At 45.0% G+C, this 11,972-nt stretch overlaps 2 protein-coding genes across 2 annotated transcripts; both read left to right on the top strand.

Annotated features, from left to right (window-relative positions):
- The first annotated feature begins 795 nt into the window (after positions 1-795).
- Positions 796-2,466, top strand: LOC124676223 (putative HVA22-like protein g). Its single transcript, XM_047212296.1, has 6 exons — positions 796-1,060; positions 1,157-1,255; positions 1,474-1,530; positions 1,661-1,724; positions 1,837-2,043; positions 2,132-2,466. The coding sequence occupies exons 1-6, from the start codon at positions 1,029-1,031 to the stop codon at positions 2,252-2,254; spliced, it is 582 nt and encodes a 193-aa protein (XP_047068252.1). The 5' UTR covers positions 796-1,028; the 3' UTR covers positions 2,255-2,466.
- An 8,687-nt stretch (positions 2,467-11,153) lies between these two features.
- LOC124672100 (copper transporter 6-like) lies at positions 11,154-11,651 on the top strand. Its single transcript, XM_047208385.1, has one exon. It carries the CDS (start codon positions 11,154-11,156, stop codon positions 11,649-11,651), a length of 498 nt encoding a protein of 165 aa, XP_047064341.1.
- Positions 11,652-11,972: the final 321 nt, after the last annotated feature.

The following is an 11,972-nucleotide window of genomic DNA, read 5'->3' as shown; positions in this document are numbered from 1 at the left end:
ATTGTAAAATAGAGATGCCACCCTCAACAAGTTGAGGAATAAGGCCCCCAACTTGACCATCATCTTTTGCTCATTCAATTATGATGGCTAGCATATCAACTATAATATTAAAAAGCATTGGAGACAGGGGATCTCCTTGTGTAAAACATTTTTTGTCTGAAAATAATGACCAATGTCATCATTTACCTTTACACCGACACTACCTTCTTGAACAAATTGTTTAACTACTCTACCCTATTCCGGGGCAAAGCCCTTCATTCTCAAAGTCTGTTGCAGAAAAGGCCATTTCACTTTGTCGTATGCCTTTTAAAATCAATCTTAAACAAGACCCCATCCATTTTCTTCGTTTGCAACTATGACGAGTTAATGATGGCGCTTCACTGTTTTGAAAGTAAAAAATAAATAAATGGTTGAGTATTTCCATAATATACTATCGTCTCTGCAAAAAGAATGCCATCCCTTCGTTGCTGGAGTAATTTTCGGTCAATTAGAAATTACCAGCTAGATAGATACCAATGTTGTGTAGTGACCAAATAATTTTGTTCTCACTTCCTGCTTGGGTAGGTTTTGTGTCACACCAGCTAATAGCACCAAATTAGGCTCACATTATTGAGATCACCTTTTTAAACACTCCCAATCACCTTTTCCTTTTAGTATATTCAGAAATACTTCCCCGATCCTCCAATCCAGCATGCGTCCCAAAACGCCCAATCCAATGGCCCACTCATCATTGACCACAAAAAGGAGTTGAAAGGGCAAAACCGCACATTTCCTTCCCAGAAGAGACCCTGCCGGTGCCGGTTGGGGCCGCTGAACATGAGCTAAGCTAAGGCAACCACCTGTCTTCTCCTGTCCGCAAGCAACTTGGCAAGGCAAGTAAGCAAGTCATCATAGGCCACCAAACACATCACTTGGCCGGCCAGTTTATCTATCTTGTACTTCCAAGAACTCATCAAGAAATCAGGTTGATAGATTAGACAGATCTTGGCCGCCGTCTCCTCCTCCTGAGAATTCAGCGCCGGCTCAAGATGTCTGTCGAGCTGCTGACGAAATTTCTCACGTAAGTAGTTTCCTCCGACCTCTTTTGCCTGTAATTCTGGTTGAATTGGCCGTGCCCCCGCTTCGTCGACTCGATCGCTGATCGTCTGTGCTGCAGGATTCTGTTCGGGTACGCCATGCCGGCGATGGAGTGCTTCAAGGCGATCGAGCAGCGGACCGGCCGGACCGATCAGCTCCGGTTCTGGTGCCAGTACTGGTACTGATCCAGAAGCCCTTTTCTTGAGTAATTGTCATTCTTTCGTTTACAATTGGTTAGTAATTGATACAATCGAGGACGCTTCACCACGCGATTTCAGCAATTGGGAACGCATCACTTGATTGCTGAAATGCTTGTCTAGTTTGACTTCGTAGCGTGGACTAACTGGCTAGAGATCTTGATCTGGCAGAGCTCGACTAACTTCAGCAACCTTGCAGGATCATACTAGTCATGCTGGTCATATTCGACGAAATCGCAGGAGCTCTGGTATCAAAGTAAAATCGCCACTCAGGACTCATTGACTCATGAATATGTTGTGGACGTCCTCTGCTCTTGTAAAAGAAGGATGACTTGTTTCTTACGAAAAAACCGGTTGTCTGACATACCATTTCGCTCCGATCACAGGATACCGATGTTCTACGAACTCAGGCTCGCCTTCCTCGTCTACCTGTGGTACCCCCAGACAAGGGTAGGTCACTAAGCTAGCTGCATAACTCTGACTCCGATGGTCTGCTGACTCATACATGTCTGAACAAACTATTGCTTGCTTATTGTGTGTGTGACTGTCGCCGTTGGACCAGGGAACTGACATCGTGTACGAGACCTTCGTGCGGCCGCTGGTGATGCAGTACGAGCCCAACATCGAGGAGAGGCTGCGCTACCTGCGGGCCAACGCCGGCGACCTCATCGTCTTCTACCTCAAGAACTTCACCGACAGAGGATACGAGATGTTCCTTCGGGTACTCGACTACGTCCGCTCGCAGGCGACCAGTGGCTCAAAGACAAGGGTACGTCCGCTGAGTACTTTTCTTCTGCCACTTTGGTAGCTACTGCATTCAGGTGTTTCATGTGGCGATTCTGTTTCTGCTGATGCAGAGGTTCTTCTCGTTCCGAGGGGACCGAGCGGAGAGGCCGAGCTTCCTCGAAGATGACTACGTCCCCGGCGGTGATCGGAGGGGAGCTGCCAGGCAGCGGCGACCACGAGGTGGTGATTACTGATTACTAGCGGACAAGGACTCAAGGAGAGTTCGTCCTAGGAGGATAGAAGTGCAAAAAAAGTACTCCATGTAGGAAAAAGATCTCTGTGTAAAAAAGGAAATTTGACTCGAACAAGAGCGCATTGATTGTGGATATTTAGGTGATAGGTTTCCATGGACTCCATAGTCAGGCTGATTATTCGTTTACTACACAGTATATAATTTGTTCTGATTATGTATACAATAATATGATTAGTGTTGATGCCAATTTTCTATCAAACTAATTTGGAACTTTTAGTGGGAGCGCTTACTACATAAGCATCAAATTATTTTACATGTGTTTTAGTAATTCTCCAGTCTATCCTCATATCATGGTCTTTCTCCTAAATGCAAAAGAGATCACATGGTTCAGATGATTGACTGAAAGTTCAGGATTTTTCGAGTCACTGTCCTGTTTTTTTCTATTTGGTGGGTAATAAAACGTATGAATAACTGACAGACAACCTATTGTACGTGCTCTGAAACTGGCACTTATAAAGTAGCTGACAAATAATTCCCTAAAAAAAGTAGCCGACAAATAATCTATTATGCTTCTGACACTAAGTAATAACATGTAGTGTTGTCGAGTTGTTCTTCTATTTCAGTCGCAACAGTTGTCGATGGTCTGTGATATCAGGGTGGAGGATGTTCCGCTGATAGTTTTATCCGTTCTTGCAAACTGAACTGTATGCGTCGTCAGGCCATGTCCAATGCAAGACGCTTGTTTCCGCGCTCGAGCAGAAAAACAAAATGATATCCTGGTTTGCTGATCCCTTAGTCAACTGAAGCTAATTGGATGTAGGTTTCTTATAAACAGTTTACTGAATTGGTTCCAAGATTTAACAAATGGCGTGATGCAATGAAGAATGAACGTGCTGAACAACAATAGAGCTTGTTGTAGCTTTGCCTCCAGCTACTGAATTTTGGTCCCAGCTTGAATTTTTTTGACTGAAAATGCAGAGTGGAGCTCCTTTTTCGTTGATAATGGAGGAGTTACAAGAGTCTAGATATTACAAGTTAAAAGGAAAACAGCCAAAGAACAACGTATCAGCAAAGCAAAAATCCTTGAGCTTAGAAGCTACAGAGAATTAGTCATGCTCTCTTGGTCTATGGAGCATGCTACTCGTCAAGCCGCGGCTAGCAATGAGCCAGCCATCGGCTTCCTAAAAGATCTTTGTTTTTAGGCATTTGCTATTGTTTACTCCATTAGAAGTACTACATTACTTGAGAACCTGTATGTTTTTCATTATCTTCTTGCTAGAAGACTGTTCGTTCTTCAGTTCTTGATTGACATTGTTAGGTACTATTAAGATGAATCCTTCTTTTTTCTTATTAGAGTCTGCTGTGCCGGAATGAAGGTCCATTTTCGTGCTTAATTCACTGTTATTGCCCAGATCAGGTTAGGTTTGTTGACAACACCGATCCGGCTGGATTCTATCAACAAATTTATCAAGTTGGACAAGAACTCCTATTCTTATAATTTTCATTTCCTAGGTATTTGTGGTAGCAAGGTAATGTTTACAATGTTGGATGCCATGACAGACAGGGATCACCTGCAAAGCGAGCACCTCTGTTTTGATTTTTTCCTACTATTGTCCATGCATGAGATAAGTAATTAATTTCATCGCTGACATCTCATTTGTTTCTTGGATATATGATGTATGACATAATGACTTTACAAAGTTCAAAGTTTTTGCATTAAGCTTTCAACTTTGCCACCTGAACTTTTATGCTTGCAATGATCATGGGTTTAAAGAATTCGTGGTATTGATGCTATTATAAGATGATTATATGTACTTGATTCCTAGTCTGTGTATTCATGATTACGATATATACTAGTTCAGCTTCTAAACCTCTCTCTGTTTCTCTAGATGAAGCAAGACATATCTCCTGACCCCATCCGCCTAATGCCCTCATCCAGTGAGAGACAAAAAAGCGACCGAGGTGTTGGCTTACTTTTTCTTCGAATCAATCGTATATCAGGCAAAACAACCAAAGAAAATCGATTGTGGCGCCTATGTTGGACATGCCCTCGGTTTCATGAGGCTGGGGTTTTTCTCAGAACTCCTGCATTAAGAAAACACAATTTCCAAAACACATGCATGTTGTAATTAAATAAGACAGAGTCGTAGTAACAATATCTGAAAATCAAACCCACTTCCAAAATTACTCTCAAACAAACCGGCCGGGATCTTGACTGAGAAAGTATCTCAAAGATTCCACGGGAATATACAACGGTTTGGAGAAATAGCTAACTATCTCGCTAAGTAACGCAACGGAATTGACTGATCTAAGAACAATCAACTTAGTGCATGGATGGCTCAAACAATACTAACTGCATACTTAATACTACCCTACAAGGATGGATGTCACAATGAACCGATCAATGCGCGGGCGCGCCTGGCATGCAGCCGAAGGCTCTTGCGACGAAGGCCAAGCAAGGGGTGACGTAATTTTTGACGAACCGGTGCATGGCGCCGCCGCGGCGTGTTCCTAGCGGCCCCGGCGACCGCCGCCGGTGGCGCGGGTGCCCGGCACGCGAGTATAACCGCGACGCTGTCCCCACGAGTGGGTCGCCGATCCTCGCCTCTGGCGGCCGGCTACCGCCCTCCCGGAACTCCAGGGAGCTCATCATGTCCTCGAAGCTCACGTAGCCTGCACCTGATGCGATCTGGCGGCGCTTGAAGTAGATATCGGTGCCATCGCTCCCGCGACGGCGGATGCAGCCGGTGATCATGTCATCGTAGGAGCGAACCCTCGGCGCGCTGCCGCCGGTGGGCAATAGTGAGCCGCCGCTGCTGCTGCCATGGGCGCTGAAGAGCAGATCACGATCATTGTGATCATCCCTGCGGTGGCTGAGGAGAGGCTGCGAGTGGGAGTGGGAGATAACCATGGATGATGTCGAGAGGAGGCGGCGTAGGGATAGGCGGGAGTGAGGACGGGGATTAGGAAGGTAGCTCGATAAACAAGGATTCTGATGATCTAACTAAGCGCTAGGGATTTGTTGACTCTACGATCTGTAGAGTAGAACTTCGTCAGTAACTCGTCTGGATCGGCCACTCATGGGCCTAAAGAGTCCTACAAAGGTGTACCTGGCCTGCTCCGTTTTGTCCACCATTGGGCTGTTATTCCTATTTAACATCTGTTGCTAACGCGTACCCGTCCCAGTGCTAGTAAGCAGGCCCACCTCGGCTCTGCCTCACCGGGTTTGAACTTTTTTTGGAACCTTCTAGTAGCTTTGGGCCTCATTTTCTTAGTTCTCTTTTCGGTTTACTATCTTTTTCCTGTCCGTTTTTTCTGTTCTTTTTTCATGTTCATTTTTTCTTATGTTCTTCTCTTTAAAAATTCAAGATATTTTTAAATTTTGAAAACACTTTTAAATTCAGGAAGATTTGTTATATTCATGATTTTGTATAAGTCCACAATTTTTAAATTCCGCGAACAACTTTTTCTAAATTCATAATTTTTAAAATAAACATTCATTTTTTTAGTTCATGAACATATTTCAAATCCGAAAATTTTAAATTTGTGAACATTTTTATAATTCCTGAATATTTAAAATACACACATTTTAGATACATGGACACTTAAATTTTTTTAAATCTGTAAACATTTCAAATCTATAAACTTATTTTCCAAAATCGAGGAAATTTTATAAGGGGAGTACTGCAATAAATAACTATTTTTAAATGTGGCGACAAGTCTTTGGTATATATGTGGAAATTGACTTATGAATTTGGAAGCATTAAGCGGATGACAATTGTTTTTTGAAATGAAGGATTTACCCGGAGCCTTTACATCAAAATGATGTATATCTTTTTAATTAAATTATTCACCAAAACCTTATAAGATAACACATCGATCAATCCAAAGCTACTTTCTTTCTTGGTGATAAAGCAACACCTACAAAATGATGAAGGGGTGTCAATGATCAGGGCCTTGCGCTCTAACCTCATACATACGCACATCATCTAAGACCGGCACACCGGTCAAGCAGACCCTCAGTTTGAACATCATGCACACACTACAACAGTCACTGCCACCGTCTTCCACAAACTCATCTTCAGGACAAGGATCTACACATTGACCTTTCCAGGCTTCTGTCGACGCCACCGTGACATCATACATCTTCACCCAAAGGTGGAGCTGGGCCCCAGGCAACATTGGCCATGGCCTGGGCCGTGGAAAATATACCAGCCTTATATGCTAGAAATTGGCCTAGGGCGCAGCCCAACCAGTTAGGTCTGGCCTTTTACATGATTTTCCCAAGCGAGGCAGCGACCAAACCTCACGCACGCCCAACACCGAGCCTCGCAGACGAAACCAGGCAACCAGCGCCGCCCGATCGTCCGCGGTCCCCCGCCCCCGCCCGCATGTCCACCGTCGTTCGACGTCATCTTCCTGCCGCCCTCCAACGCCTCGAGTCGACGCCTGACTGCGTGACAACGCGAGGCTAAGTCTTCACATTCCCCCTTTTGTTTCTCTGCCCAAATCTTGATTTCCTCTTAGCAATTACATTGTTTAGATTTCCCCTTATGTGCTCTGCTATCTACCTATCTTCCCTAAGATTTTTTAGTAAATATTGCTTCAATTTATGTTTTACAGGAGAAAAAGATCAAAATAAATAGAATTGATAACTTTTTCCCGGTACAAACCACTGAATCCACCGAATCTGGCCCTTTAACTCGAGCAAGTGATAATATTCCGCATCAACGCGTTACAGCTGAACTTATGCCTGGTGATATTGAATTAGATCCTGGTTTGAGAATACCAATTGAGCATTTGGATCCAGATATTAGAGATATTGCTAGAAGGGAGTACATTAGTAGGGGTCCATGCCAACCAACTAATCATACATATGAGCAGAAATGGGTAGGAAATGGCTACAGAAGCTTCCATGATTATTGGTATGATGATCATCGTGGCTAGTTGGAGTATAGTGTTGCTAAAAATGCCGCCTTTTGCTTTTATTGTTTTCTTTTTAAGCAACCAAGGGCTAAAAACTATGGTATTGAAGCATTCACCAACAATGGGTTTAAAGTACGGAAAGATGAGCCTAGTGTTCTTAATTGCCATGTTGGTAAACATGACAATGCTCATAATAAAGCTAGGCAACACTATATGGCTTAAAAAAAATCAGAGGCAAAATCTTCCACATGTGATTGATCGGGGTACTAATATTGACCAAGAAAATACAAAGCTCGTCTCTTGATTATGTTGGGTGTTGTCAAATTTTTGCTTCTGCAAGGTCTTGCGTTTCGTGGACATGATGAGTCTATTAACTCAAAGAATAAGGGTAAATTTAAGGAGATGTTGGAATGGTACACGAAGGAAGATCCAAAGGCGAAAAAATTGATTGGGGATGCCGGGGAGAACCATAAGTTGACTTCACCTGAGATACAATTGGACTTGTGCAAAGCTTGTGCATAAGAGACCACCAGAGCCATTATTGAGGATACTGGAGACAGTAAATTTGCCTTGCTTGTTGATGAGTCCAGAGATGCATCTATTAAGAAGCAAATGGCTATGTGTTTGATCGAGGTAGTATCCTTGACTTGTATTGTATGTGTGTTCCACTTATATTTTCTCAAAGTTGCTACATATTAATCGTGCTCATTTTCTCTTATGTAGGTATGTCAACAAAAGATGGGAGGTGATTGAGAGATTTATGCAATTGAGCATGTTCTTGATACTAGAGCAGCTTCACTCAAGGCAGCTTTGGATGGTATGTTTGCTACTCATGGCTTATCTATGTTTAATTTGAGACAGCAGGGTTATGATGGGGCTTCAAATATGAGAGGGGAATTTCGTTGGCTGCAAAGATTGATCTTGGACAAAAATCCGTATGCTCATTATATACACTGCTTTGCACATCAGTTGCAATTAGTTGTTGGTGATGTTGCTAAGTGTTGTTCACCAGTAAGGGATTTTTTTTTGAATACACTAGCATGGTTGTCAACATTGTTAATGCATCATGTAAAAGACATGATCAATTGGCCCAAGAGCAGCATGATGAAATTCTGCGTCAGTTAGAGGTGGGAGACCTTGTTGGTGGGAAGGGCAAAACCCAATTAACTAACCTTGCAAGAACCGGTAATACATGGTGGGGATCACATCACAGAACCTTATGCCGACTTGTTCTGATGTGGAAACTAGTTCTGAAGGTATTTGAAAATCTGTTCCTTAATGCAGAAAATGTTGCACAAAGAACCACAACAGGGGTTGATAAAGCACATGAAGACGTTTGAATTTATTCTCATATTTCATATTATGATTCCATTATTGGGCAAGACTAATGATTTATCATATTGCTTGCAAAAGAAAAACTAGAACATTGTGCGTGCAGTGGGATTGATTAAAACCACATTAGATAAAATTCAAGAGATAAGGCACGATGGTTGGGATGAGCTCCTTAAAGAGGTAAATGACTTTTGTCTCAAATACAACATTGTAGTGCCAAATATGGAAGATACAAGAACTTCTAATGGTCATTCAAGGACTTTGGGTGGCCAATTAGTAACTTATTATCATTATCAGAAATGAAATATTCAATGTGTTGCATGATCAAATTATTGTTGAGTTCTCATTCATCCTAGAAGCAAGAGCTGATTCTCATTTGATGAATTGTAATGATCTTGGGCATCTTGCCATGAAGATGGTTCTAGCTGATTTGCACACAACATTCCCCTTGGTCTATCGCTTATTAAGTTAGCATTGATTTTGCCAGTTGCAACTGCAACGGTGGAAAGGGCCTTTTCAGCAATGAGTATTATCAAGATGACTCGATGAATCATAGAATGGTCTGTTATATTAAGCGAGATGTATTTATTAGTATTGAAGAGTCAAAGATCATAGATAGATTTCAAGGTTATCGCTCGTGCAAAGACATTTTACCTCGTCCTAGAAGTAATTTTTCATATTTTGTCCATTATGAACTATTCACTTGTTGTTTACGTGCTGATTGGCATTTTAAATTTCATACTTGAAGGATTAGCTTCTTCTACTATTGAAGATGTAGTCATGGGATGTTCGGGACAACCATCTCTTTGATTTGGTACCATTTTTTGTTGTTTACGTACTGATCGACATTATATACTGTCTTTTGTTATATCTTTTAAAACAAAAGTGTTTAAATTCATTTTAGTTATGCAACAGAGCTTGTATTCTCTTATGCCTTAAAATTGGAGTTTTCTTGAAATTTTTTGGGCTCTTGGTTTTTTGGCCCGCGCGTCAACAATTCATGGCTACGCTGTTGTCGTCACCTGCTTGCGCGTGTGCAACATCGCGTCAGCTGCCGAGACTCCGTTGTGTGACGCCATCGAGACTCGTCGCCAACGATGCGCTAGAAACAACACCACTCCGCAAGAAAACCATCCACTGGTCCCTTAGTCCAATGCGCACCTCCAAGATTGGTGGCCCAGACACGGGAGCGCCGACGTCATCTGATCCATAGATCTAGGGTTTCCCTGAAGGTATTGGAGGTAGGTGGGAGCTTCACCTCAGCGATGCCTTCAAGAAGGAGACGACACACAAGGTATCGCTGTCAGTGATTTTCTGCCATCAGTCGAAATAGGGCTTTCACCCGGATCTTGCTCCATGAACCTCCATCCAAAGATTGTACACCGGACCAACCACCCTCGGAGATCACGTCGTGGCCAGCCAAGAACCAGGCCCACCGATTTAGGAGCCACCCCGAGATCTGGATTGCGTCCATGGAACCCATGGTGCTCGAGCCACTAGGAGGACGGTCAAGCCTTGGTCATGGCACCAAGTGGCCTAGCCAGGAGGGCGGATGACCAAGCTGACCGGCACCAAGAACCGCACTATCGGCGTGGCTGATCCCCACCACCAGATCGCAGCGCAGGAGCTCTGTCGCCATACAGCACGGGCATCGCTCGACAGCAATAGAGAACATGAGCACGTGGGGAGAGCCCTATGACGGTGGAGTTTCGGATCCCTCTATCGCCTCAGAGAAAACGAGAGGGGGTCGAGATATTGGATCAGGAGATTGGATCAATGGATGACAATAAAATGCGAAAATGACCTGTGGTACTCCCGCCGTCCATAAAAAAATGTCAAAGATTTGTGTAAATTTAGGTGTATTTATACACTAAGGAGTCTTTAGATATGTCTAAATTTAGACAAACTTGCAGAGTGTCTAGATACCTTAAATTTAGAAAAATATGCGACATCTTTTTATAAATAGAGCTAGTATTTTAGTTTTGGAGATGTATATGAGAAAAGGGTGAAGGCAGTGGCGGACACTCACACCAAGGAACCAATTATGCTGGCGTGCTACCCAAAATGTTCGAAAGGAACCTCATGCCTAGATACTGCAAAGTTTGTTTTCCTCCGGCTACAGGCTTGCTGGCTGCAGAGTGTTTGTTGCTTGCACGAGAGAGAAAAAACCATTAAGAACTCCACGGTCAGTAGATAGATTCCATCGAAACGGGAAAACGTCGGGATTGAGATCAGTGCCATCTCTAGCACTAGCAGGTTAGTCATGCTTTCCCGACTCCCACCTCCTGGCTGTGCACGATACAGTAACCGAGCACCGTAGCAGACCATCGATCTTCAGATGCCAGGCCGTAGCCGGTAGCTACGGCGTACTACAAAAATGTCCCGGTCGAGCGAGCGCCGCAGAGCAAGCGACAACGTCCCGGTCCCTCCCCGGTTGTTCAGTGCAGTCACGGGACAGAAGCTCGCTCTTCCCACCGCTCCGCCATGCGATTCTCCTGATTGATTTTAGTACGTATAACCTTCTTCCTCCCGCGCCACTGCTGTCACCCTATATCTGCGTTCCGTCCCACTGCAGCTTCCCCGATCCGTTTCCTCTCTCCTTTGGCCAAGAACCAGAGAAACATCTACTACTAGTACTAGCAATGAGGGGCATGGCGATGGGCGGCGACATGGGGGCGATGACGATGGCGCCGCCGCGGGCCGCCGACCACAAGATGGCGGGGATGATGCACATGGCGTTCTTCTGGGGCGACCGCGCCGTGGTCCTCTTCCCGGGCTGGCCGGGGGACCGCGGCGCCGGGATGTACATCCTCTGCCTGCTCCTCGTGCTCGCCCTCGCCGCGCTCACCGAGGCGCTCGCGCTGCTCTCGCGCCGCCTCGCCCGGCGCGGCGGCGGGGAGGCCACGGCGTCCTCCGCGGCGCTGCTCACGGCGGTGCATGCCGCCAGGATGGGGTTGGCGTACCTGGTGATGCTGGCCGTCATGTCCTTCAACGTCGGCGTGCTCCTCGCGGCCGTCGCCGGACACGCCCTCGGGTTCCTCCTCGCGCGCAGCAGGGTGCGCACCGGCGCCACACGTGGGAGTGGCGACGCGTCCCCGGAGCTCTGCGGCATCCCGCCGCCCAACGGATCCAAGCCTTAGTCACATTCCCGTTTACTTATTCTGTAATCTTCATGTACTAGAGCAGACACTATCTCCTATCCAATGTGTACTGGCACTGGCAGTCCTTAATCCTACTCCAGAAGTTCAGATATCTTTGCTAGAACGTGTGTTCTATAGCATCTGTCGACATTACACCATCTCCACCGGCGCCCCGCCAAATAGGCGGGGGCATGTGCGTTGGCAGTGCGCTATGGGAGGCGCCCGCACGTCCTCCCTAATTTGAAGAGAGGTAGCACACACCAACAACCCCGGAAACTCGGCTCCAATAGAAACACAAAATTAAAACTCTGGTGGGTTTCT

Source organism: Lolium rigidum, chromosome 7, assembly GCF_022539505.1.
Source record: "Lolium rigidum isolate FL_2022 chromosome 7, APGP_CSIRO_Lrig_0.1, whole genome shotgun sequence".
Lineage (NCBI taxonomy): Eukaryota > Viridiplantae > Streptophyta > Magnoliopsida > Poales > Poaceae > Lolium > Lolium rigidum.
The sequence above is the reverse complement of the archived record's forward strand: the minus strand, read 5'-3'. Positions and strand labels throughout refer to the sequence as shown.